The sequence below is a fragment of the Abramis brama genome (genome assembly GCF_963993115.1).
Source record: "Abramis brama genome assembly, chromosome: 9".
Lineage (NCBI taxonomy): Eukaryota > Metazoa > Chordata > Actinopteri > Cypriniformes > Leuciscidae > Abramis > Abramis brama.
The window spans coordinates 727,923-750,000 of record NC_139971.1 but is presented as its reverse complement, the minus strand read 5'-3'; the positions used below and the strand labels follow the sequence as shown (position 1 = coordinate 750,000).

At 44.6% G+C, this 22,078-nt stretch overlaps 1 protein-coding gene across 1 annotated transcript in view; it reads right to left on the bottom strand.

The window, feature by feature from the left end:
* Positions 1 to 22,078, bottom strand: part of pik3c2g (phosphatidylinositol-4-phosphate 3-kinase catalytic subunit type 2 gamma) — a 53,597-nt gene that overhangs the window by 20,115 nt on the left and 11,404 nt on the right. The window contains exons 11-16 of the mRNA XM_084123821.1: positions 21,083 to 21,205; positions 20,467 to 20,595; positions 19,303 to 19,417; positions 15,545 to 15,714; positions 15,269 to 15,454; positions 14,066 to 14,159 (exon numbers count right to left, since the gene is read on the bottom strand). Of these exons, the coding sequence (XP_083979947.1) occupies positions 14,066 to 14,159; positions 15,269 to 15,454; positions 15,545 to 15,714; positions 19,303 to 19,417; positions 20,467 to 20,595; positions 21,083 to 21,205 (817 nt within the window). The remainder of the gene's footprint in view (positions 1 to 14,065; positions 14,160 to 15,268; positions 15,455 to 15,544; positions 15,715 to 19,302; positions 19,418 to 20,466; positions 20,596 to 21,082; positions 21,206 to 22,078) is intronic.

Genomic DNA, 22,078 nt, shown 5'->3' with positions numbered 1-22,078 from the left:
ACTGCATCTAAAAGAAAGGAATATGGGGACACCTACAGGTGATTAGGGTAAACTATAAATGAGGTCGGCCATTTTCTCCTCAGTTTTATGCAAGCTGTTGAGGAGAATGGTAGGTGGAAAATCTCTCTCCGGTCAAACAGAAATTAAATGTTGTCAGAGATGATTTTGTTTATCTTTAAGGTCAAAATAATTATTTTAAAAGTGTTTTATTTCATATTTGAGTAATAAGAGACATAGAATTGATGGATAATTAACTTTATACCGAAAACTCGTTGTCGAGCACATTAAGAGTGCATGGTATTCATTGTGTTTCTATATCTGTATTTTCTTGTTGTTTATTTTTACACTTATATTTATTTTTGACAGTTATGTGACCGGATGAGCTGTAATTCACATCTGTTTGGTGTCATTTCATATGTCCTCAGGTATGATGCAATGTCAAGTCAAGTCAAGTCAAGTGTATTTATATAGCGCTTTTCACAATACAGATTGCATCAAAGCAGCTTCACAGCATTAAACCAAAATAACACAACAAGGTTGTTTCTAGTGTAAATTTATTGATTGATAAAATTAAATTAATATCCACAAAATATCCCCAACTGAGCAAGCCAAAGGCAACAGTGGCAAGGAACCGAAAACTCCATCAAGTGACCTAATGGTGTCCTAAAACTCCATCAGGTGACCCAATGGAGAAAAAAAACCTTGGGAGAACCCAGGCTCAGTCAGTCATTTATGAACTATAGGCCAGATTGTAGTTTGAACAGTAAGATTTAAAATGTTATATGAATGCCTGGCTGAAGAGATGCGTCTTTAATCTAGTTTTAAACTGGGAGAACGAGTCTGAGCAACGAACAGTATCAGGAAGGCTATTCCAGAGTTTCGGAGCTAAATGTGAAAATGCTCTCCCTCCTTTGGTGGATCTGGATATCCTAGGTATGACCAAAAGCCTCGAATTTATTGATCTTAAAGAGCGCGATGGATTATAGGGCGATAGAAGATCCGTTAAATAGACTGGAGCTAAGCCGTTTAGGGCTTTATAGGTCAGTAGCAATACCTTGTAATTAATACAGAACTTTATAGGTAACCAATGCAGTGATGATAAAATCGGTGTTATATGATCATATTTTCTTGATCTAGTAAGAACTCTAGCGGCTGCATTTTGGACTAACTGTAGCTTGTTTATTGAGGATGCAGGACAACCAGCTAATAAAGCATTACAGTAATCTAGTCTCGAGGTCATGAATGCATGAACTAACTTTTCTGCATCGGAAACTGATAGCATATTACGTAGCTTAGCAATGTTTCTAAGGTGGAAAAAGGCTGTTCTTGTAACATATGAAATATGATTTTCAAAAGACAAGTTGCAGTCTAGTATAACACCCAGGTCTTTTACTGTAGAGGATAAAGTAACAGGACATCCTACGATGTTAAAATTGTATTGTGAGAGGTTTTGTGGGCGTTTTTTTGAACCGATAAGTATTACCTCTGTCTTGTCTGGATTTAATAAAAGAAAATTACGCGTCATCCAATCTTTGATATCTTTAACACATTCTGTCAATTTGGATAATTTAGCGTTTTCATCCGGCCGTGATGAAATATATATTTGAGTGTCATCAGCATAACAATGGAAACTAATTCCATGTTTCCTTATAATATTTCCAAGTGGCATCATATATATTGAGAATAACAGAGGGCCCAACACAGATCCCTGCGGCACTCCATAGTTTACTGGAGTTATGATCGATTTTTCTCCATTTAAAGAGACAAAATGGTAGCGGTCAGATAAGTATGATCTAAACCAGCTTAATGCTTGTCCTTGAACACCAGTATAATTTTGTAGTCGATCTAAGAGTATTGTGTGATCTATAGTATCGAACGCAGCACTTAGATCAAGTAAAACTAGTATTGAGATACAGCCTTGGTCAGAAGCTAAAAGTAAATCATTTGTGATTTTAACGAGCGCAGTTTCAGTGCTATGGTGCGGCCTGAATCCTGACTGAAACTTTTCATAGATGTCATTTTCTTGTAAGAAAGAGCCCAGTTGAGCGGACACCACTTTTTCTAATATTTTAGACATAAATGGAAGATTTGAAATGGGTCTATAATTTGCTAGATTATTAAGATCTAATTGTGGTTTCTTAATGAGAGGTTTTATCACTGCCAGTTTAAATGTTCTTGGAACATGACCTAAAGATAAAGATGAGTTAATAATATTGAGGAGAGGCTCTTCCACTACAGGTAACACTTCCTTCAGTAGTTTAGTTGGTATAGGATCTAATAAACATGTTGTTGTTTTAGATGAAGTGATAAGTTTATTTAACTCTTTTTGTTCTATAGTTGTAAAGCATTGTAATTGTTCTTGCGTCGTGATAATTGAGGCTGAATTATAAGGCGCGATTGAAGATTGAACGTTTACAATTGTGGTTCTGATGCTTTCTATTTTCTCAGTGAAGAAGTTCATGAAATCATTACTACTAAACTGTAACGGGATATTTTGTTCGGGTGACGTCTGTTTATTTGTTAGTCTAGCCATGGTGTTAAATAAAAACCTAGGATTATTTTGATTATTTTCTATTAGTTTGCGGAGGTGCTCAGCCCTGGCCGCTTTTAGGGCCTTTTTATAACGTGACATACTGTCTTTCCACGCGATTCTAAAGACCTCTAAATTAGTTTTTAGTTTGTAATGTTTGTATTACGTTTTCTGTGTTCAGAAAAAAGACTGAGCTCTTAATTATTGAAACAAATGGTTTATTGTTTGTTAAACTGGTGAAAAGAGTTTTATGCAAGCTGTTGAGGAGAATGTTATGTGACCGGATGAGCTGTAATTCACGTCTGTTTGGTGTCATTTCATATGTCCTCAGTAAACACGCGATGAATGAGCTCAGCATACGTCTTCGTGTGGTCCTTTCTGGAAGGGTCGGAAACAGGAACTAGAGGGGGTTACATGTGCGCGTCTCAGATGTGTGTTTACAGGCGTGTGTGTGTGCGCGTCTCAGATGTGTGTTTACAGGCGTGTGTGTGTGTGCGCGTCTCAGATGTGTGTTTACAGGCGTGTGTGTGTGCGCATCTCAGATGTGTTTTTACAGGCATGTGTGTGTGTGCATCTCAGATGTGTGTTTACAGGCGTGTGTGTGTGTGTGCGTCTCAAATGTGTGTTTACAGGCGTGTGGGTGTGTGCATCTCAGATGTGTGTTTACAGGCGTGTGTCTGTGTGCGTCTCAAATGTGTGTTTACAGGCGTGTGTGTGCGCATCTCAGATGTGTGTTTACAGGCGTGTGTGTGTGTGCGTCTCAAATGTGTGTTTACAGGCGTGTGTGTGCGCATCTCAGATGTGTGTTTACAGGCGTGTGTGTGTGTGCATCTCAGATGTGTGTTTACAGGCGTGTGTGTTTGTGTGCGTCTCAAATGTGTGTTTACAGGCGTGTGTGTGTGCGCATCTCAGATGTGTGTTTACAGGCGTGTGTGTGCGCATCTCAGATGTGTGTTTACAGGCGTGTGTGTGCGCATCTCAGATGTGTGTTTACAGGCGTGTGTGTGTGCGTCTCAGATGTGTGTTTACAGGCTTGTGTGTGTGTGCATCTCAGATGTGTGTTTACAGGCGTGTGTGTGCGTCTCAAATGTGTGTTTACAGGCGTGTGTGTGTGCGCATCTCAGATGTGTGTTTACAGGCGTGTGTGTGCATCTCAGATGTGTGTTTACAGGCGTGTGTGTGTGTGCATCTCAGATGTGTGTTTACAGGCGTGTGTGTGTGTATCTCAGATGTGTGTTTACAGGCGTGTGTGTGCGCGTCTCAGATGTGTGTTTACAGGCGTGTGTGTGTGCGTCTCAGATGTGTGTTTACAGGCGTGTGTGTGTGCGTCTCAGATGTGCGTTTACAGGCATGTGTGTGTGTGCGCGTCTCAGATGTGTGTTTACAGGCGTGTGTGTGCGTCTCAAATGTGTGTTTACAGGCGTGTGTGTGTGTGTCTCAGATGTGTGTTTACAGGCGTGTGTGTGCGCGTCTCAGATGTGTGTTTACAGGCGTGTGTGTGCGCGTCTCAAATGTGTGTTTACAGGCGTGTGTGTGTGCGTCTCAGATGTGTGTTTACAGGCGTGTGTGTGTGCGTCTCAGATGTGTGTTTACAGGCGTGTGTGTGCGCATCTCAGATGTGTGTTTACAGGCGTGTGTGTGTGCGTCTCAGATGTGTGTTTACAGGCTTGTGTGTGTGTGCATCTCAGATGTGTGTTTACAGGCGTGTGTGTGCGTCTCAAATGTGTGTTTACAGGCGTGTGTGTGTGCATCTCAGATGTGTGTTTACAGGCGTGTGTGTGTGCGCATCTCAGATGTGTGTTTACAGGCGTGTGTGTGTGCATCTCAGATGTGTGTTTACAGGCGTGTGTGTGTGTGCATCTCAGATGTGTGTTTACAGGCGTGTGTGTGCGCGTCTCAGATGTGTGTTTACAGGCGTGTGTGTGCGTCTCAAATGTGTGTTTACAGGCGTGTGTGTGTGTATCTCAGATGTGTGTTTACAGGCGTGTGTGTGCGCATCTCAGATGTGTGTTTACAGGCGTGTGTGTGCGTCTCAAATGTGTGTTTACAGGTGTGTGTGTGTGTGTCTCAGATGTGCGTTTACAGGCGTGTGTGTGTGTGCGCGTCTCAGATGTGTGTTTACAAGCGTGTGTGTGTGCGTCTCAGATGTGTGTGTGTGTGCGCGTCTCAGATGTGTGTTTACAAGCGTGTGTGTGTGCGTCTCAGATGTGTGTTTACAGGCTTGTGTGTGCGTCTCAAATGTGTGTTTACAGGCGTGTGTGTGTGTGCGCATCTCAGATGTGTGTTTACAGGCGTGTGTGTGCGTCTCAAATGTGTGTTTCCAGGCGTGTGTGTGTGTGCGCATCTCAGATGTGTGTTTACAGGCGTGTGTGTGTGTGCATCTCAAATGTGTGTTTACAGGCGTGTGTGTGTGTGTGTGCGTCTCAAATGTGTGTTTCCAGGCGTGTGTGTGCGCATCTCAGATGTGTGTTTACAGGCGTGTGTGTGTGCGCATCTCAGATGTGTGTTTACAGGCGTGTGTGTGTGCGTCTCAAATGTGTGTTTACAGGCGTGTGTGTGTGCGCATCTCAGATGTGTGTTTACAGGCGTGTGTGTGTGTGTGCGTCTCAAATGTGTTTACAGGCGTGTGTGTGTGCGCATCTCAGATGTGTGTTTACAGGCGTGTGTGTGTGTGCGTTTTAAATGTGTGTTTACAGGCGTGTGTGTGTGCGCGTCTCAAATGTGTGTTTACAGGCGTGTGTGTGTGCACATCTCAGATGTGTGTTTACAGGCGTGTGTGTGTGTGCGTCTCAGATGTGTGTTTACAGGCGTGTGTGTGTGCGCATCTCAGATGTGTGTTTACAGGCGTGTGTGTGTGTGTGTGTGTCTCAGATGTGTGTTTACAGGCGTGTGTGTGTGCACATCTCAGATGTGTGTTTACAGGCGTGTGTGTGTGTGTGCATCTCAGATGTGTGTTTACAGGCATGTGTGTGTGCGCGTCTCAGATGTGTGTTTACAGGCGTGTGTACGCATCTCAGATGTGTGTTTATAGGCGTGTGTGTGTGCGCATCTCAGATGTGTGTTTACAGTGGTGTGTGTGTGCGCATCTCAGATGTGTGTTTACAGGCGTGTGTGTGTGCGTCTCAAATGTGTGTTTACAGGCGTGTGTGTGTGTGTGCGTCTCAGATGTGTGTTTACAGGCGTGTGTGTTTGTGTGCGTCTCAAATGTGTGTTTACAGGCGTGTGTGTGTGCGCATCTCAGATGTGTGTTTACAGGCGTGTGTGTGCGCATCTCAGATGTGTGTTTACAGGCGTGTGTGTGCGCATCTCAGATGTGTGTTTACAGGCGTGTGTGTGTGCGTCTCAGATGTGTGTTTACAGGCTTGTGTGTGTGTGCATCTCAGATGTGTGTTTACAGGCGTGTGTGTGCGTCTCAAATGTGTGTTTACAGGCGTGTGTGTGTGCGCATCTCAGATGTGTGTTTACAGGCGTGTGTGTGCATCTCAGATGTGTGTTTACAGGCGTGTGTGTGTGTGCATCTCAGATGTGTGTTTACAGGCGTGTGTGTGTGTATCTCAGATGTGTGTTTACAGGCGTGTGTGTGCGCGTCTCAGATGTGTGTTTACAGGCGTGTGTGTGTGCGTCTCAGATGTGTGTTTACAGGCGTGTGTGTGTGCGTCTCAGATGTGCGTTTACAGGCATGTGTGTGTGTGCGCGTCTCAGATGTGTGTTTACAGGCGTGTGTGTGCGTCTCAAATGTGTGTTTACAGGCGTGTGTGTGTGTGTCTCAGATGTGTGTTTACAGGCGTGTGTGTGCGCGTCTCAGATGTGTGTTTACAGGCGTGTGTGTGCGCGTCTCAAATGTGTGTTTACAGGCGTGTGTGTGTGCGTCTCAGATGTGTGTTTACAGGCGTGTGTGTGTGCGTCTCAGATGTGTGTTTACAGGCGTGTGTGTGCGCATCTCAGATGTGTGTTTACAGGCGTGTGTGTGTGCGTCTCAGATGTGTGTTTACAGGCTTGTGTGTGTGTGCATCTCAGATGTGTGTTTACAGGCGTGTGTGTGCGTCTCAAATGTGTTTACAGGCGTGTGTGTGTGCATCTCAGATGTGTGTTTACAGGCGTGTGTGTGTGCGCATCTCAGATGTGTGTTTACAGGCGTGTGTGTGTGCATCTCAGATGTGTGTTTACAGGCGTGTGTGTGTGTGCATCTCAGATGTGCGTTTACAGGCGTGTGTGTGCGCGTCTCAGATGTGTGTTTACAGGCGTGTGTGTGCGTCTCAAATGTGTGTTTACAGGCGTGTGTGTGTGTATCTCAGATGTGTGTTTACAGGCGTGTGTGTGCGCATCTCAGATGTGTGTTTACAGGCGTGTGTGTGCGCGTCTCAAATGTGTGTTTACAGGCGTGTGTGTGTGTGTCTCAGATGTGCGTTTACAGGCGTGTGTGTGTGTGCGCGTCTCAGATGTGTGTTTACAAGCGTGTGTGTGTGCGTCTCAGATGTGTGTGTGTGTGCGCGTCTCAGATGTGTGTTTACAAGCGTGTGTGTGTGCGTCTCAGATGTGTGTTTACAGGCTTGTGTGTGCGTCTCAAATGTGTGTTTACAGGCGTGTGTGTGTGTGCGCATCTCAGATGTGTGTTTACAGGCGTGTGTGTGCGTCTCAAATGTGTGTTTCCAGGCGTGTGTGTGTGTGCGCATCTCAGATGTGTGTTTACAGGCGTGTGTGTGTGTGCATCTCAAATGTGTGTTTACAGGCGTGTGTGTGTGTGTGTGCGTCTCAAATGTGTGTTTCCAGGCGTGTGTGTGCGCATCTCAGATGTGTGTTTACAGGCGTGTGTGTGTGCGCATCTCAGATGTGTGTTTACAGGCGTGTGTGTGTGCGTCTCAAATGTGTGTTTACAGGCGTGTGTGTGTGCGCATCTCAGATGTGTGTTTACAGGCGTGTGTGTGTGTGTGTGTGCGTCTCAAATGTGTTTACAGGCGTGTGTGTGTGCGCATCTCAGATGTGTGTTTACAGGCGTGTGTGTGTGTGCGTTTTAAATGTGTGTTTACAGGCGTGTGTGTGTGCGCGTCTCAAATGTGTGTTTACAGGCGTGTGTATGTGCACATCTCAGATGTGTGTTTACAGGCGTGTGTGTGTGTGCGTCTCAGATGTGTGTTTACAGGCGTGTGTGTGTGCGCATCTCAGATGTGTGTTTACAGGCGTGTGTCTCAGATGTGTGTTTACAGGCGTGTGTGTGTGCACATCTCAGATGTGTGTTTACAGGCGTGTGTGTGTGTGTGCATCTCAGATGTGTGTTTACAGGCGTGTGTGTGTGTGCGTCTCAGATGTGTGTTTACAGGCGTGTGTGTGTGTGTGCATCTCAGATGTGTGTTTACAGGCATGTGTGTGTGCGCGTCTCAGATGTGTGTTTACAGGCGTGTGTGCGCATCTCAGATGTGTGTTTATAGGCGTGTGTGTGTGCGCATCTCAGATGTGTGTTTACAGTGGTGTGTGTGTGCGCATCTCAGATGTGTGTTTACAGGCGTGTGTGTGTGCGTCTCAAATGTGTGTTTACAGGCGTGTGTGTGTGTGTGCGTCTCAGATGTGTGTTTACAGGCGTGTGTGTGTGCGCGTCTCAGATGTGTGTTTACAGGCGCATGTGTGTGTGCATCTCAGATGTGTGTTTACAGGCGCGTGTGTGTGTGCGTCTCAGATGTGTGTTTACAGGCGTGTGTGTGTGTGTGTGTGCGTCTCAAATGTGTGTTTACAGGCGTGTGTGTGTGTGCGCATCTCAGATGTGTGTTTACAGGCGTGTGTGTGTGCGCATCTCAGATGTGTGTTTACAGGCGCATGTGTGTGTGTGCGTCTCAAATGTGTGTTTACAGGCGTGTGTGTGTGTGCGTCTCAGATGTGTGTTTACAGGCGTGTGTGTGCGCATCTCAGATGTGTGTTTACAGGCGCGTGTGTGTGTGTGCGTCTCAAATGTGTGTTTACAGGCGCGTGTGTGTGTGTGCGTCTCAGATGTGTGTTTACAGGCTTGTGTGTGTGCGCGTCTCAGATGTGTGTTTACAGGCGCGTGTGTGTGTGTGCGTCTCAAATGTGTGTTTACAGGCGCGTGTGTGTGTGTGCATCTCAGATGTGTGTTTACAGGCGCGTGTGTGTGTGTGCGTCTCAAATGTGTGTTTACAGGCGCGTGTGTGTGTGTGCGTCTCAGATGTGTGTTTACAGGCTTGTGTGTGTGCGCGTCTCAGATGTGTGTTTACAGGCGCGTGTGTGTGTGTGCGTCTCAAATGTGTGTTTACAGGCGCGTGTGTGTGTGTGCATCTCAGATGTGTGTTTACAGGCGTGTGTGTGTGCGCATCTCAGATGTGTGTTTACAGGCGTGTGTGTGTGCGCGTCTCAGATGTGTGTTTACAGGCGCGTGTGTGTGTGCGCATCTCAGATGTGTGTTTACAGGCGCATGTGTGTGTGTGCGTCTCAAATGTGTGTTTACAGGCGTGTGTGTGTGCGTCTCAGATATGTGTTTACAGGCGTGTGTGTGCGCGTCTCAGATGTGTGTTTACAGGCGTGTGTGTGCGTCTCAAATGTGTGTTTACAGGCGTGTGTGTGTGTATCTCAGATGTGTGTTTACAGGCGTGTGTGTGCGCATCTCAGATGTGTGTTTACAGGCGTGTGTGTGCGTCTCAAATGTGTGTTTACAGGCGTGTGTGTGTGTCTCAGATGTGCGTTTACAGGCGTGTGTGTGTGTGCGCGTCTCAGATGTGTGTTTACAAGCGTGTGTGTGTGCGTCTCAGATGTGTGTGTGTGTGCGCGTCTCAGATGTGTGTTTACAAGCGTGTGTGTGTGCGTCTCAGATGTGTGTTTACAGGCGTGTGTGTGTGTGCGCATCTCAGATGTGTGTTTACAGGCGTGTGTGTGTATGTGTGCGTCTCAAATGTGTGTTTCCAGGTGTGTGTGTGCGCATCTCAGATGTGTGTTTACAGGCGTGTGTGTGTGCGCATCTCAGATGTGTGTTTACAGGCGTGTGTGTGTGCGTCTCAAATGTGTGTTTACAGGCGTGTGTGCATCTCAGATGTGTGTTTACAGGCGTGTGTGTGTGTGTGTGTGCGTCTCAAATGTGTTTACAGGCGTGTGTGTGTGCGCATCTCAGATGTGTGTTTACAGGCGTGTGTGTGTGTGCGTTTTAAATGTGTGTTTACAGGCGTGTGTGTGTGCGCGTCTCAAATGTGTGTTTACAGGCGTGTGTGTGTGCACATCTCAGATGTGTGTTTACAGGCGTGTGTGTGTGTGCGTCTCAGATGTGTGTTTACAGGCGTGTGTGTGTGCGCATCTCAGATGTGTGTTTACAGGCGTGTGTGTGTGTGTGTGTGTGTCTCAGATGTGTGTTTACAGGCGTGTGTGTGTGTGTGCATCTCAGATGTGTGTTTACAGGCGTGTGTGTGTGTGTGCGTCTCAAATGTGTGTTTACAGGCGTGTGTGTGTGTGTGTGCATCTCAGATGTGTGTTTACAGGCGTGTGTGCGTATCTCAGATGTGTGTTTATAGGCGTGTTTGTGTGCGCATCTCAGATGTGTGTTTACAGGCGTGTGTGTGTGCGCATCTCAGATGTGTGTTTACAGGCGTGTGTGTGTGCGCATCTCAGATGTGTGTTTACAGGCGTGTGTGTGTGCGCATCTCAGATGTGTGTTTACAGGCGTGTGTGTGTGCGTCTCAAATGTGTGTTTACAGGCGTGTGTGTGTGTGTGCGTCTCAGATGTGTGTTTACAGGCGTGTGTGTGTGCGCGTCTCAGATGTGTGTTTACAGGCGCATGTGTGTGTGCGTCTCAGATGTGTGTTTACAGGCGTGTGTGTGTGTGTGTGCGTCTCAAATGTGTGTTTACAGGCGTGTGTGTGTGTGCGCATCTCAGATGTGTGTTTACAGGCGTGTGTGTGTGTGTGCGTCTCAAATGTGTGTTTACAGGCGTGTGTGTGTGCGCATCTCAGATGTGTGTTTACAGGCGTGTGTGTGCGCATCTCAGATGTGTGTTTATAGGCGTGTTTGTGTGCGCATCTCAGATGTGTGTTTACAGGCGTGTGTGTGTGCGCATCTCAGATGTGTGTTTACAGGCGTGTGTGTGTGCGCATCTCAGATGTGTGTTTACAGGCGTGTGTGTGTGCGTCTCAAATGTGTGTTTACAGGCGTGTGTGTGTGTGTGCGTCTCAGATGTGTGTTTACAGGCGTGTGTGTGTGCGCGTCTCAGATGTGTGTTTACAGGCGCGTGTGTGTGTGCGTCTCAGATGTGTGTTTACAGGCGTGTGTGTGTGTGTGTGCGTCTCAAATGTGTGTTTACAGGCGTGTGTGTGTGTGCGCATCTCAGATGTGTGTTTACAGGCGTGTGTGTGTGCGCATCTCAGATGTGTGTTTACAGGCGTGTGTGTGTGCGCATCTCAGATGTGTGTTTACAGGCGCATGTGTGTGTGTGCGTCTCAAATGTGTGTTTACAGGCGTGTGTGTGTGTGCGTCTCAGATGTGTGTTTACAGGCGTGTGTGTGTGCATCTCAGATGTGTGTTTACAGGCGTGTGTGTGTGTGCATCTCAGATGTGTGTTTACAGGCGTGTGTGTGTGTGTGCGTCTCAAATGTGTGTTTACAGGCGTGTGTGTGTGTGTGCGTCTCAAATGTGTGTTTACAGGCGTGTGTGTGTGCGTCTCAGATGTGTGTTTACAGGCATGTGTGTGTGTGTGCATCTCAGATGTGTGTTTACAGGCATGTGTGTGTGTGTGCATCTCAGATGTGTGTTTACAGGCATGTGTGTGTGTGTGCATCTCAGATGTGTGTTTACAGGCGTGTGTGTGTGTGTGCATCTCAGATGTGTGTTTACAGGCGTGTGTGTGTGTGCGCATCTCAGATGTGTGTTTACAGGCGCGTGTGTGTGTGCGCATCTCAGATGTGTGTTTACAGGCGTGTGTGTGTGTGTGCATCTCAGATGTGTGTTTACAGGCGTGTGTGTGTGTGCGCATCTCAGATGTGTGTTTACAGGCGTGTGTGTGTGTGCGCATCTCAGATGTGTGTTTACAGGCGCGTGTGTGTGTGCGCATCTCAGATGTGTGTTTACAGGCATGTGTGTGTGTGTGCATCTCAGATGTGTGTTTACAGGCATGTGTGTGTGTGTGCATCTCAGATGTGTGTTTACAGGCGTGTGTGTGCGAGTGCTAAACGACATTTATATCTCTACTGACTCTGGAGACACTGTGGTTCTAGTTCTCCTAGATCTGTCGGCGGCTTTTGACACCGTTGACCACCCTACTCTGTTAGCTAGACTGGAGACGTGGGTGGGCATAAAAGGCTCTGTCTTGTCATGGTTCCAGTCTTACCTTTCTGACAGAAAGTTTTTTATAAAGATGGGAAACTTCTCCAGCTCCATGGCACCTCTGAGCTGTGGTCTTCCACAGGGCTCCATCTTGGCTCCCTCTCTATTTTCTCTCTACATGCTACCGCTGGGCTCAATTTTTAGGAAATACTGTGTATCATTTCACTTTTATGCAGACGACACCCAAATTTACATTCCAATCAAGCGCAATAATCCTGCAGCATTAAACTCTCTTCTGCTATGCTTAGAGGAGGTGAAGTCATGGCTGGCTCAAAACTTCCTATCCCTCAATGATGATAAGACCGAGGTCATTGTTTTCAGCCCGAGTGAAAGATCCCAGTACACATGCCCAGACTTGGGGAATCTATCTCCCTTTCAATCTACTGGAGTGCGGAACTTAGGTGTTCTTATTGACCAGTCTTTAAAGTTTGATAAACACATCTCATCTGTAATCAGTTCCGGTTTCTACCAACTTCGCTTACTATCTAAAATTAAAGGCTTTCTCACTCCAATAACTCTGGAAATGGCGGTTCATGCTTTCATCACGTGTCGGCTGGATTATTGCAACTCACTATATTGCGGTATATCAGATTCTCAAATTTACCGTCTTCAGTTAGTCCAAAATGCTGCAGCCAGACTCATCCATAATTGTCGCAAATATGATCATATCTCCCCCATCCTCAGATCTTTACATTGGTTACCAGTTCGGCAGAGAATAGATTTTAAAATCCTTCTCTCTGTCTTCAAATCTTTTCACAACATAGCACCGGTTTATCTCTCTGAACTTATTCATCCGTACATTCCGTCCAGAAGTCTCAGATCCCACGACCAGGCGCTGCTGGTAGTCCCTCGTGTCAGACTTAAGCGTAGAGGGGAGCGCGCTTTTGCGGTGGCAGGGCCTCGTCTGTGGAACACCCTGCCTCTAGAGATCAGAACGGCTCCCAGCCTCTCTGTTTTCAAAACTTACCTATTCTCGTTAGCATATTGATTCTTGGCTGTTTTTACTATTTTACATTGTTTCTTTGTTTTAAAATTAATCTTAGCTCAGTTGTTCTTTATGTGTTTATGTGTTGTTTTGCTGCTTTTTTATATGCTTGTTCTGTAAAGCACTTTGGTCTGTCTAGCGGCTGTTTAAATGTGCTATATAAATAAATGAACTTGAACTTGAACTTGTGCGTCTCAAATGTGTGTTTACAGGCGTGTGTGTGTGTCTCAGATGTGTGTTTACAGGCATGTGTGTGTGTGTGCATCTCAGATGTGTGTTTACAGGCGTGTGTGTGTGCGCATCTCAGATGTGTGTTTACAGGCGTGTGTGTGCGTCTCAGATGTGTGTTTACAGGCGTGTGTGTGTGCGTCTCAGATGTGTGTTTACAGGCATGTGTGTGTGTGTGCGCATCTCAGATGTGTGTTTACAGGCATGTGTGTGTGTGTGCGCATCTCAGATGTGTGTTTACAGGCGTGTGTGTGCGCATCTCAGATGTGTGTTTACAGGCCTGTGTGTGCGTCTCAGATGTGTGTTTACAGGCGTGTGTGTGTGTCTCAGATGTGTGTTTACAGGCGTGTGTGTGTGCGCGTCTCAGATGTGTGTTTACAGGCGTGTGTGTGCATCTCAGATGTGTGTTTACAGGCGTCTGTGTGTGTGTGCGCGCATCTCAGATGTGTGTTTACAGGCGTGTGTGTGTGTGTGTGCGCATCTCAGATGTGTGTTTACAGGCCTGTGTGTGCGTCTCAGATGTGTGTTTACAGGCGTGTGTGTGTGCGCATCTCAGATGTGTGTTTACAGGCCTGTGTGTGTGTCTCAGATGTGTGTTTACAGGCGTGTGTGTGTGTCTCAGATGTGTGTTTACAGGCGTGTGTGTGTGTCTCAGATGTGTGTTTACAGGCGTGTGTGTGTGTCTCAGATGTGTGTTTACAGGCGTGTGTGTGTGTCTCAGATGTGTGTTTACAGGCCTGTGTGTGCGTCTCAGATGTGTGTTTACAGGCGTGTGTGTGTGTCTCAGATGTGTGTTTACAGGCGTGTGTGCGCGTCTCAGATGTGTGTTTACAGGCGTGTGTGTGTGTCTCAGATGTGTGTTTACAGGCGTGTGTGTGTGTCTCAGATGTGTGTTTACAGGCGTGTGTGTGTGTCTCAGATGTGTGTTTACAGGCGTGTGTGTGTGCGCGTCTCAGATGTGTGTTTACAGGCGTGTGTGTGCATCTCAGATGTGTGTTTACAGGTGTGTGTCTCACCTGCACCAGTTGTGGCAGAAACTCCTCCAGTTGACTGTCACACATCTGCTGGAAGCGCTGCACAGCCACTGAACGCACGAACTGGTCATGAAACCTGAAAGATCATCACACTCACACTCACACTAAACCCGTCAGAAGCAGGAACACAGTAAAGCTGCTGTAGAGTCTCTGTCTGTGTGTGTGACCTGATGAGCAACTACACACACCCCACTGTAGAGATAAGACTGTATTGATAAGTTGAGAACTCCACTGTACTGATAAATCACACAACAGGATCTGAAAAACCAGTCACTCCATGTCAGAAACACAGCTTTACAGTTCAAATAATACAGATCTGGATGAAAACAAAACCAGTTTTATAAAATGACAAACCTCATATTTTAGCCATGTTTTTAAGAAAAGGGATGAGTCAAAATGATAAATTATTATATTCATATTTATTTAAAATATGATATATTTATGATACATTTATGATTTATTTAGAATATGATATGATATGATATGATATATATATATATATATATATATATATATATATATATATATATATATATATACATATATATACTGTGTATATATATATATATGTGTATATATATATATATATATATATATATATATATATATATATATATATATATATATATATATACACATATATATATATACACAGTATATATATGTATATATATATATATATATATATATATATATAAAATCATAGTACACACCTGTCTTGACTCTGATTAACTCAGCTGTAAATCTCAGCTGTTCTTGTAAGATTTTTCTAGCATATTCTCTAGTTGCTGCTACTATAAGAGCCGCACTTATGCAGTTATTCCAAGATAACGTGTCACTTTAGTTTTTATTGGCATTGCACAGGTTTTGATTTTTACATAAAAGGTGCAAAAGGTCTGATATGATTTTATCCTAATTGTTTAGATGTAAGGTGGACAGCAGAAATATAGCAGTTACCCTGGTAAACCCAGTATACAACGCAGCTGCGCTTCTTATGATGGATAGATGCACTTTTATGATGGATAGATGCACTTGTCATACACACAATGTCATATACACCAAGGATTGCTTGAGGGTGAGTAAATCATGGGCTAATTTCCATTTTTGGGTGAACTAACCCTTTCAGAAATAATACCCTAACCCTTGTCTATTGAAGCTGTGACAGGAAACAGAAACAGCACGTACTCGTGGCTCAGGAGGAACAGAGCCTCCTCACAGCTGATGCCCCAGCGCTGCAGGATCCCGTAGATCTCGGACTGGTTCTGCGGTCTCCACTGAGGAGCGCTGCCCAACACCAGGTGTAGGAGTGAGTTCCTCGAGCTGCACACCTGCCGTCTGCTCCACAGGAACAGCTTCTCGTTCTCAGTCAACCTACGGGCGATCAACAGAGGAAGTGACATCAGTGTCCACATCAGTGTCCACATTAGCCACAGGTTCAGGAGAGGGTTATCTTATACTGACAGCGACAGGCAGTGTTTCTGAGACACGTCTGCTATTCTTTTCTGCAGCTCTTCACACGCAGGTTCACACGCAGGTTCACACGCAGGTTCACACGCAGGAGACCCGAGGACTGACCCGGGCCGTGCGGACGCTCGCTCGTATCGCCACTGCTCAGAGTCTGGGAAACAAAGCTTTACACACAAACACACATGAATGAGATTTCATTTATAAACATAAGCCATAACAACATATACAATTATACTCTGGAATGAATCTCAAAAAACATCTCAAGAGGAAAAAATGTGGTTGAATATGTTACATATACACATGTTCACTCATTAGGAAGAAAACACCCCTGTAAAACAGCTGGCTTTTGTTATGTAAAAACTGAAACAGATAAATCATATCAGACCTTTTGTAGCTTTAATGTAAACATCACAAGCTATGCAGTGACACTGAAAACCAAAGTGACACGTTATCTTGAAATAAATGCACAAGTAAAAGCACAAGAATTTGTCAGAAAAAGAATAGCTGAGATTAATGTGTAATCACTTCAGGTGAAGAGAGAGAGGTGTGTATTTCACATCAGCTTGAGGATTAGTTCATTATCAACACAGCCAATTATAACAGGGGGTGCACACTTATGCAGTTAGGTTATTTTAACGTGTCACTTTGGTTTTAAGTGTCACTGCATAGCTTGTGATGTTTACATTAAAGGTACAAAAGGTCTGATATTATTTATCTCTGTTTCAGTTTTTACATCACAAAAGCCAGATGTTTTACAGGGGTGTGTAGACTTCTTACATCCCTGTAAATGTGATGCTGATGTTTCCAGATCACATGTGTGTGTACGGTACTGATGTTTCCAGAGAACGTGTGTGTGTACAGTACAGATGTTTCCAGAGCACGTGTGTGTGTACGGTACTGATGTTTCCAGAGCACGTGTGTGTGTACGGTACTGATGTTTCCAGAGCATGTGTGTGTGTACGGTACTGATGTTTCCAGAGCACGTGTGTGTGTACAGTACTGATGTTTCCAGAGCACGTGTGTGTGTGTACAGTACTGATGTTTCCAGAGCACGTGTGTGTGTGTGTGTACAGCACTGATGTTTCCAGAGCACGTGTGTGTGTGTACAGCACTGATGTTTCCAGAGCACGTGTGTGTGTGTACAGCACTGATGTTTCCAGAGCACGTGTGTGTGTGTATGGTACTGATGTCTCCAGACCACGTGTGTGTGTACGGTACTGATGTTTCCAGAGCACATGTGTGTGTACGGTACAGATGTTTCCAGAGCATGTGTGTGTGTAGGGTACTGATGTTTTCAGAGCACATGTGTGTACGGTACTGATGTTTCCAGAGCACATGTGTGTGTACGGTACTGATGTTTCCAGAGCAAGTGTGTGTGTGTACGGTACTGATGTCTCCAGACCACGTGTGTGTGTGTACGGTACTGATGTCTCCAGAGCACGTGTGTGTACGGTACTGATGTTTCCAGAGCACGTGTGTGTGTGTACGGTACTGATGTTTCCAGAGCACGTGTGTGTGTGTACGGTACTGATGTCTCCAGAGCACATGTGTGTGTACGGTACAGATGTTTCCAGAGCATGTGTGTGTGTACGGTACTGATGTTTCCAGAGCACGTGTGTGTGTGTACGGTCCTGATGTCTCCAGACCATGTGTGTGTGTACTGTACTGATGTTTCCATAGCACGTGTGTGTGTGTACGGTACTGATGTTTCCAGAGCACGTGTGTGTACAGTACTGATGTCTCCAGAGCACATGTGTGTGTACGGTACTGATGTCTCCAGTAGGCCTGTCGCGATAGTCAATAAATCAATTAAACGCACGATAAAAAAAAATTAGCTCTATAATTTTTCCGGCCGCGATAATTCCATTTGCATGCTTGTTTGTTTTCCTCGTCTCTCTCTCTCTCTCTCTACCAAATAGACTGGATGACCACTCTCGGTTCCTTAGTGTATAGGAGGAGTGAACTCTCTTGTCAGTTGCATGGTCTTTGTGTGGGGAGGCGGCGCCGCGGCGCTTGTCAGTCACATGGTCTTTGTATTGGAAAGCGCCGGCGGGACTGATTGCGGCGTCTGCCGGGAGAGAGAGAAGACGCTAGTTGTGAGTTGGAGGGGAAAAAAGAAAAAGATGGAATTGGTTTCAAAGCCAAACGCGACAGCGAGCCCGATCTCATGAAAATGCGTATCTATACCACAAATGTTATTTCTCGTGCCATTTATACGGCAAAAATATTTTTTGCGTGCATATGATACGCACTTTATGGCGTGTAATAGGCACGCACTCCTCACCCCTAATCCTAACCAAGTATTTTCAGTGCGTAGCATATACACGCAATAAAGCGCGTCTCCGTCTTCCCGACAGTAAATTACACAATCACTCGAGCGTTTGTTTAGTCGACAAAGTAACAGGAGGACAGTGCAAAATGCTGTGGTATCCTGTTGAGGCTTTTTTTATTTGTTTACAAAGGTCCTAACCGGCAGTTTTGCCTGTTATGGAATGTATCACTATTTATGTCTGAGCCTAATGTTTAATATTTTTTGAAGTGCAATTTGAAAAGGTGTACCTGCATTATTATGCCATTATCATTATATTAGATGAAAATGGTCTCGAACGACAATATTATCGTTTATCGCAATAATTTCTTGGACAATTTATCGTCCAGCAAAATTTGTTATCGTGACAGGCCTAGTCTCCAGACCACGTGTGTGTGTGTACGGTACTGATGTTTCCATAACACGTGTGTGTGTGTACGGTACTGATGTCTCCATAACACGTGTGTGTGTGTACGGTACTGATGTCTCCAGAGCACGTGTGTGTGTGTACGGTACTGATGTTTCCATAACACGTGTGTGTGTGTACGGTACTGATGTCTCCAGAGCACGTGTGTGTGTACGGTACTGATGTTTCCAGAGCACGTGTGTGTACAGTACTGATGTCTCCAGAGCACATGTGTGTGTACGGTACTGACGTCTCCAGAGCACATGTGTGTGTACGGTACTGACGTCTCCAGAGCACATGTGTGTGTACGGTACTGATGTCTCCAGACCACGTGTGTGTGTACAGTACTGATGTTTCCAGAGCACGTGTGTGTACGGTACTGATGTCTCCAGAGCACATGTGTGTGTACGGTACTGATGTTTCCAGAGCACGTGTGTGTACGGTACTGATGTTTCCAGAGCATGTGTGTGTGTACGGTACTGATGTCTCCAGACCACGTGTGTGTGTACAGTACTGATGTTTCCAGAGCACGTGTGTGTACGGTACTGATGTCTCCAGAGCACATGTGTGTGTACGGTACTGATGTTTCCAGAGCACGTGTGTGTACGGTACTGATGTTTCCAGAGCATGTGTGTGTGTGTACGGTACTGATGTCTCCAGACCACATGTGTGTACGGTACTGATGTTTCCATGGCACGTGTGTGTGTGTACGGTACTGATGTCTCCAGAGCACGTGTGTGTACGGTACTGATGTTTCCATGGCACGTGTGTGTGTGTACAGTACTGATGTTTCCAGAGCACATGTGTGTGTACGGTACTGATGTTTCCAGAGCACATGTGTGTGTACAGTACTGATGTCTCCAGAGCACACGTGTGTGTACGGTACTGATGTTTCCATGGCACGTGTGTGTGTGTACAGTACTGATGTTTCCAGAGCACATGTGTGTGTACGGTACTGATGTTTCCAGAGCACATGTGTGTGTACGGTACTGATGTTTCCAGACCACGTGTGTGTGTGTACGGTACGGACAAGCTGACCTGTAGAATGACCCCTGTGGGCTGTCGATGACCGTGGGTCAGTGCTGCGGATGGAGGACACCTGGGCGGCACCTGTGTGGACATGCTGAGCAGAACCGTGCCATGAACCAGAGTCCTGCAACACACAACATCAGTCACAACAGCTCACAGAAACACGGCTCGAAACACATCCACTGCAGATTAATATACTTAACACACTCTATGGATGTGAGCACAGACTGTTGCATCATATCACAGCGCAAGTGTGTGTGGCACTGCCAGTGTTGGGAAAAAATTGACTGTCTGAAGACTAAAAGTTGGTTAAAGAAGAAGATATTTTGAGAAATGTCTCAGACAGTGTTTTTGTCCATATAATAAAAAGTCAATGGGGTGCAATGTTGTTTGGTTTAAAACATTCTTCAAATATCTTCTTCTGTGCTCCATTACTGGATATGCACTTCTTTAAATGTGTCGAGTGAATGCACCCACTGATACTACTATTATAAGTTGTGGGGGGAAAAAAAATAATATTAAACAACAGACACTGATATAACTGAATATGAAACAAAGCAAAGCAGAATTATGAATATTTCTATGCTGGTGTCACCATTGCCTTGTGCATGGCGGTCCAGAACCACAAATTCCGTAATTATGCATAAAAGTATTGACAGCTAAATGTACTCTTACTGTCACTGACACAAATTACTAGTGGGCTTTTACCGCAAAACAACACAAAACATGCAACAACTGTTTAAGAACAGCAGCATATTCAGTCATTTTGGGAAGCAAAAAAAAAAACCTCACAAAAATCCTGGTGGAACAGATCATTTTTGACAAAATTCTTTTTTTTTTATTGATACTTTGGTAAGTATATTGTTTATAATATTGCTGTGTTATTTTTTAGGTGTTATATTTTTGTCGACAATATGTTTGACTTCAAATTGTTTAATTATCGTGCATCTTTCATCTTTGTTATAATTTACAAAATCTAAATCTAAAATCCTTGTTGTTTCCAAACAATTTCATCGGTAGTTTCGGTGACAAGCACTGGAAAACTGTTCGAGTCAGCAGGAATGTGCGTTTGCATTCGTGCACATGTGTGTGTAGAGCATCTGAGAAACAGCAGACAGATAGAAGACAACTAAGAGAAATCAGTGCTTTATGAAAGAGCGTTTGATGGCATACTTGTTGTTGAAGAGAGGAAGGGCCGCCCAGCAGAGAAGCTCAGGGCTTTTGGACTGTTTTGAGCCCAAAAGATGAAAAGTCAACATTGATTCATATGGCAGCTCTCTAACTGGAACAGGAAACACCAATCTGAAACACACACAACAGAAACAGAAAGAACATCAGGGTGAAAAACATATATTACTCTGAACTTTCACAGTCACTCAATCCCATGTTTCACAGCAGGGAGTTCACTAGATAACTGAATCAAAGAACACGTATCCTAATGTTTTATTTATCCTAATGAATAATCTTACCCTTAACTTGCTCACCATTTTGAGCATAATAAGAGTTTTCCAGTATGTAAACACCCAGAGAGCATCATTTAGTGAAGGTATACGTTAATTAAAACTCTTTCTGCCGTTGTATTAATCCGGACCTGTTATGCTCTTTCTCAGAGTCTTGATGTTGTTTTCAGGCTCTTCTAGAGCAGGTTTTCCTGCTTGAATGTTGATAAAAGCAGAACAGGTTCTTTTCCCTTTTGAACCTAATCCCAATAATGGCGTACACAAACCAAAATAGATATAGTTCATGAGGCCTTTGATAAACTCGATAAAGAAAGCGCCCAGTTTCTTACAGGCGGTTGCAGTGGATCTTGCAGTGCAGCTGCAGTGACGTGCTGATGTTCTCACACAGAACCGGTTCCGTCAGATTCCTGCCGCAGTGTGTGAGCGCACAGCTCACGCTGAAGTGATCGTAGCTGAAACACACACCACATCTCATTCATCCATCCATCAATGTTCTCTGTGTCTTAAAGAGACAGAGTCTGTCATCACTGACTCCTGCGAGCTGCTAATGCAGTGATGTTTATTAGCTAGTTACATTAGTTCATGCATGTATGGTATTGCTGATTTGAGGTAAAGTGATGTTTTTAGTTTTATTTATTTATTTAATTTAATTCAGTTGAGCTTCAGACACACAAAGTATTTGAGCAGTGTTTGCAGTAAATTAATCCATGGCCCATTTTTGTCCCAACACTGTTTTGTTTGTTTTAACAACTTACAATTTTGAGCAAAACCTTGAGAAATGTAAGGTAATCCGTTTCCACATATTTTTCTAGTAATGTGAACAAGTAGACTTGTAAAGAAAACAGTTTGGTTGCACTTTATTTTACAGTACGTGCACTTACTAAGAACTTACTGGAAAATATAAGGCAACTACAGGGGTTACGGTCCTTGCACACTGAGTCCGAAATTCTCGTCCGAAATTTTAGCACGTTAAAAAATAAATACGACCTCACGTTTTGTCAATCACGTTTTCACACTGCCTCCGAAACTTTCATCTATCATAAAAAAATTCGGATCAGGTTCGATTTTCGGAGTTTTTCGAATCCGTAGCAAACATTTTGAGAGGTGTTTTGACAATTCAGAGCCACCGAATGACGAACACGAAAGACCGCATACGAACATTTCAGACTCAGTGTGCAAGGACCTTTAGCGGTGGGTTCACGGTCTGCATCTAGTTATTGTGATTATAGTACGTACACGGGGAACAAGACTGTAAAATAAAGTGCTACCAAACGTTTGGTTTGAGTTCATGTACTTAAATCTTTAATTTGAGAAATCTTTAATTT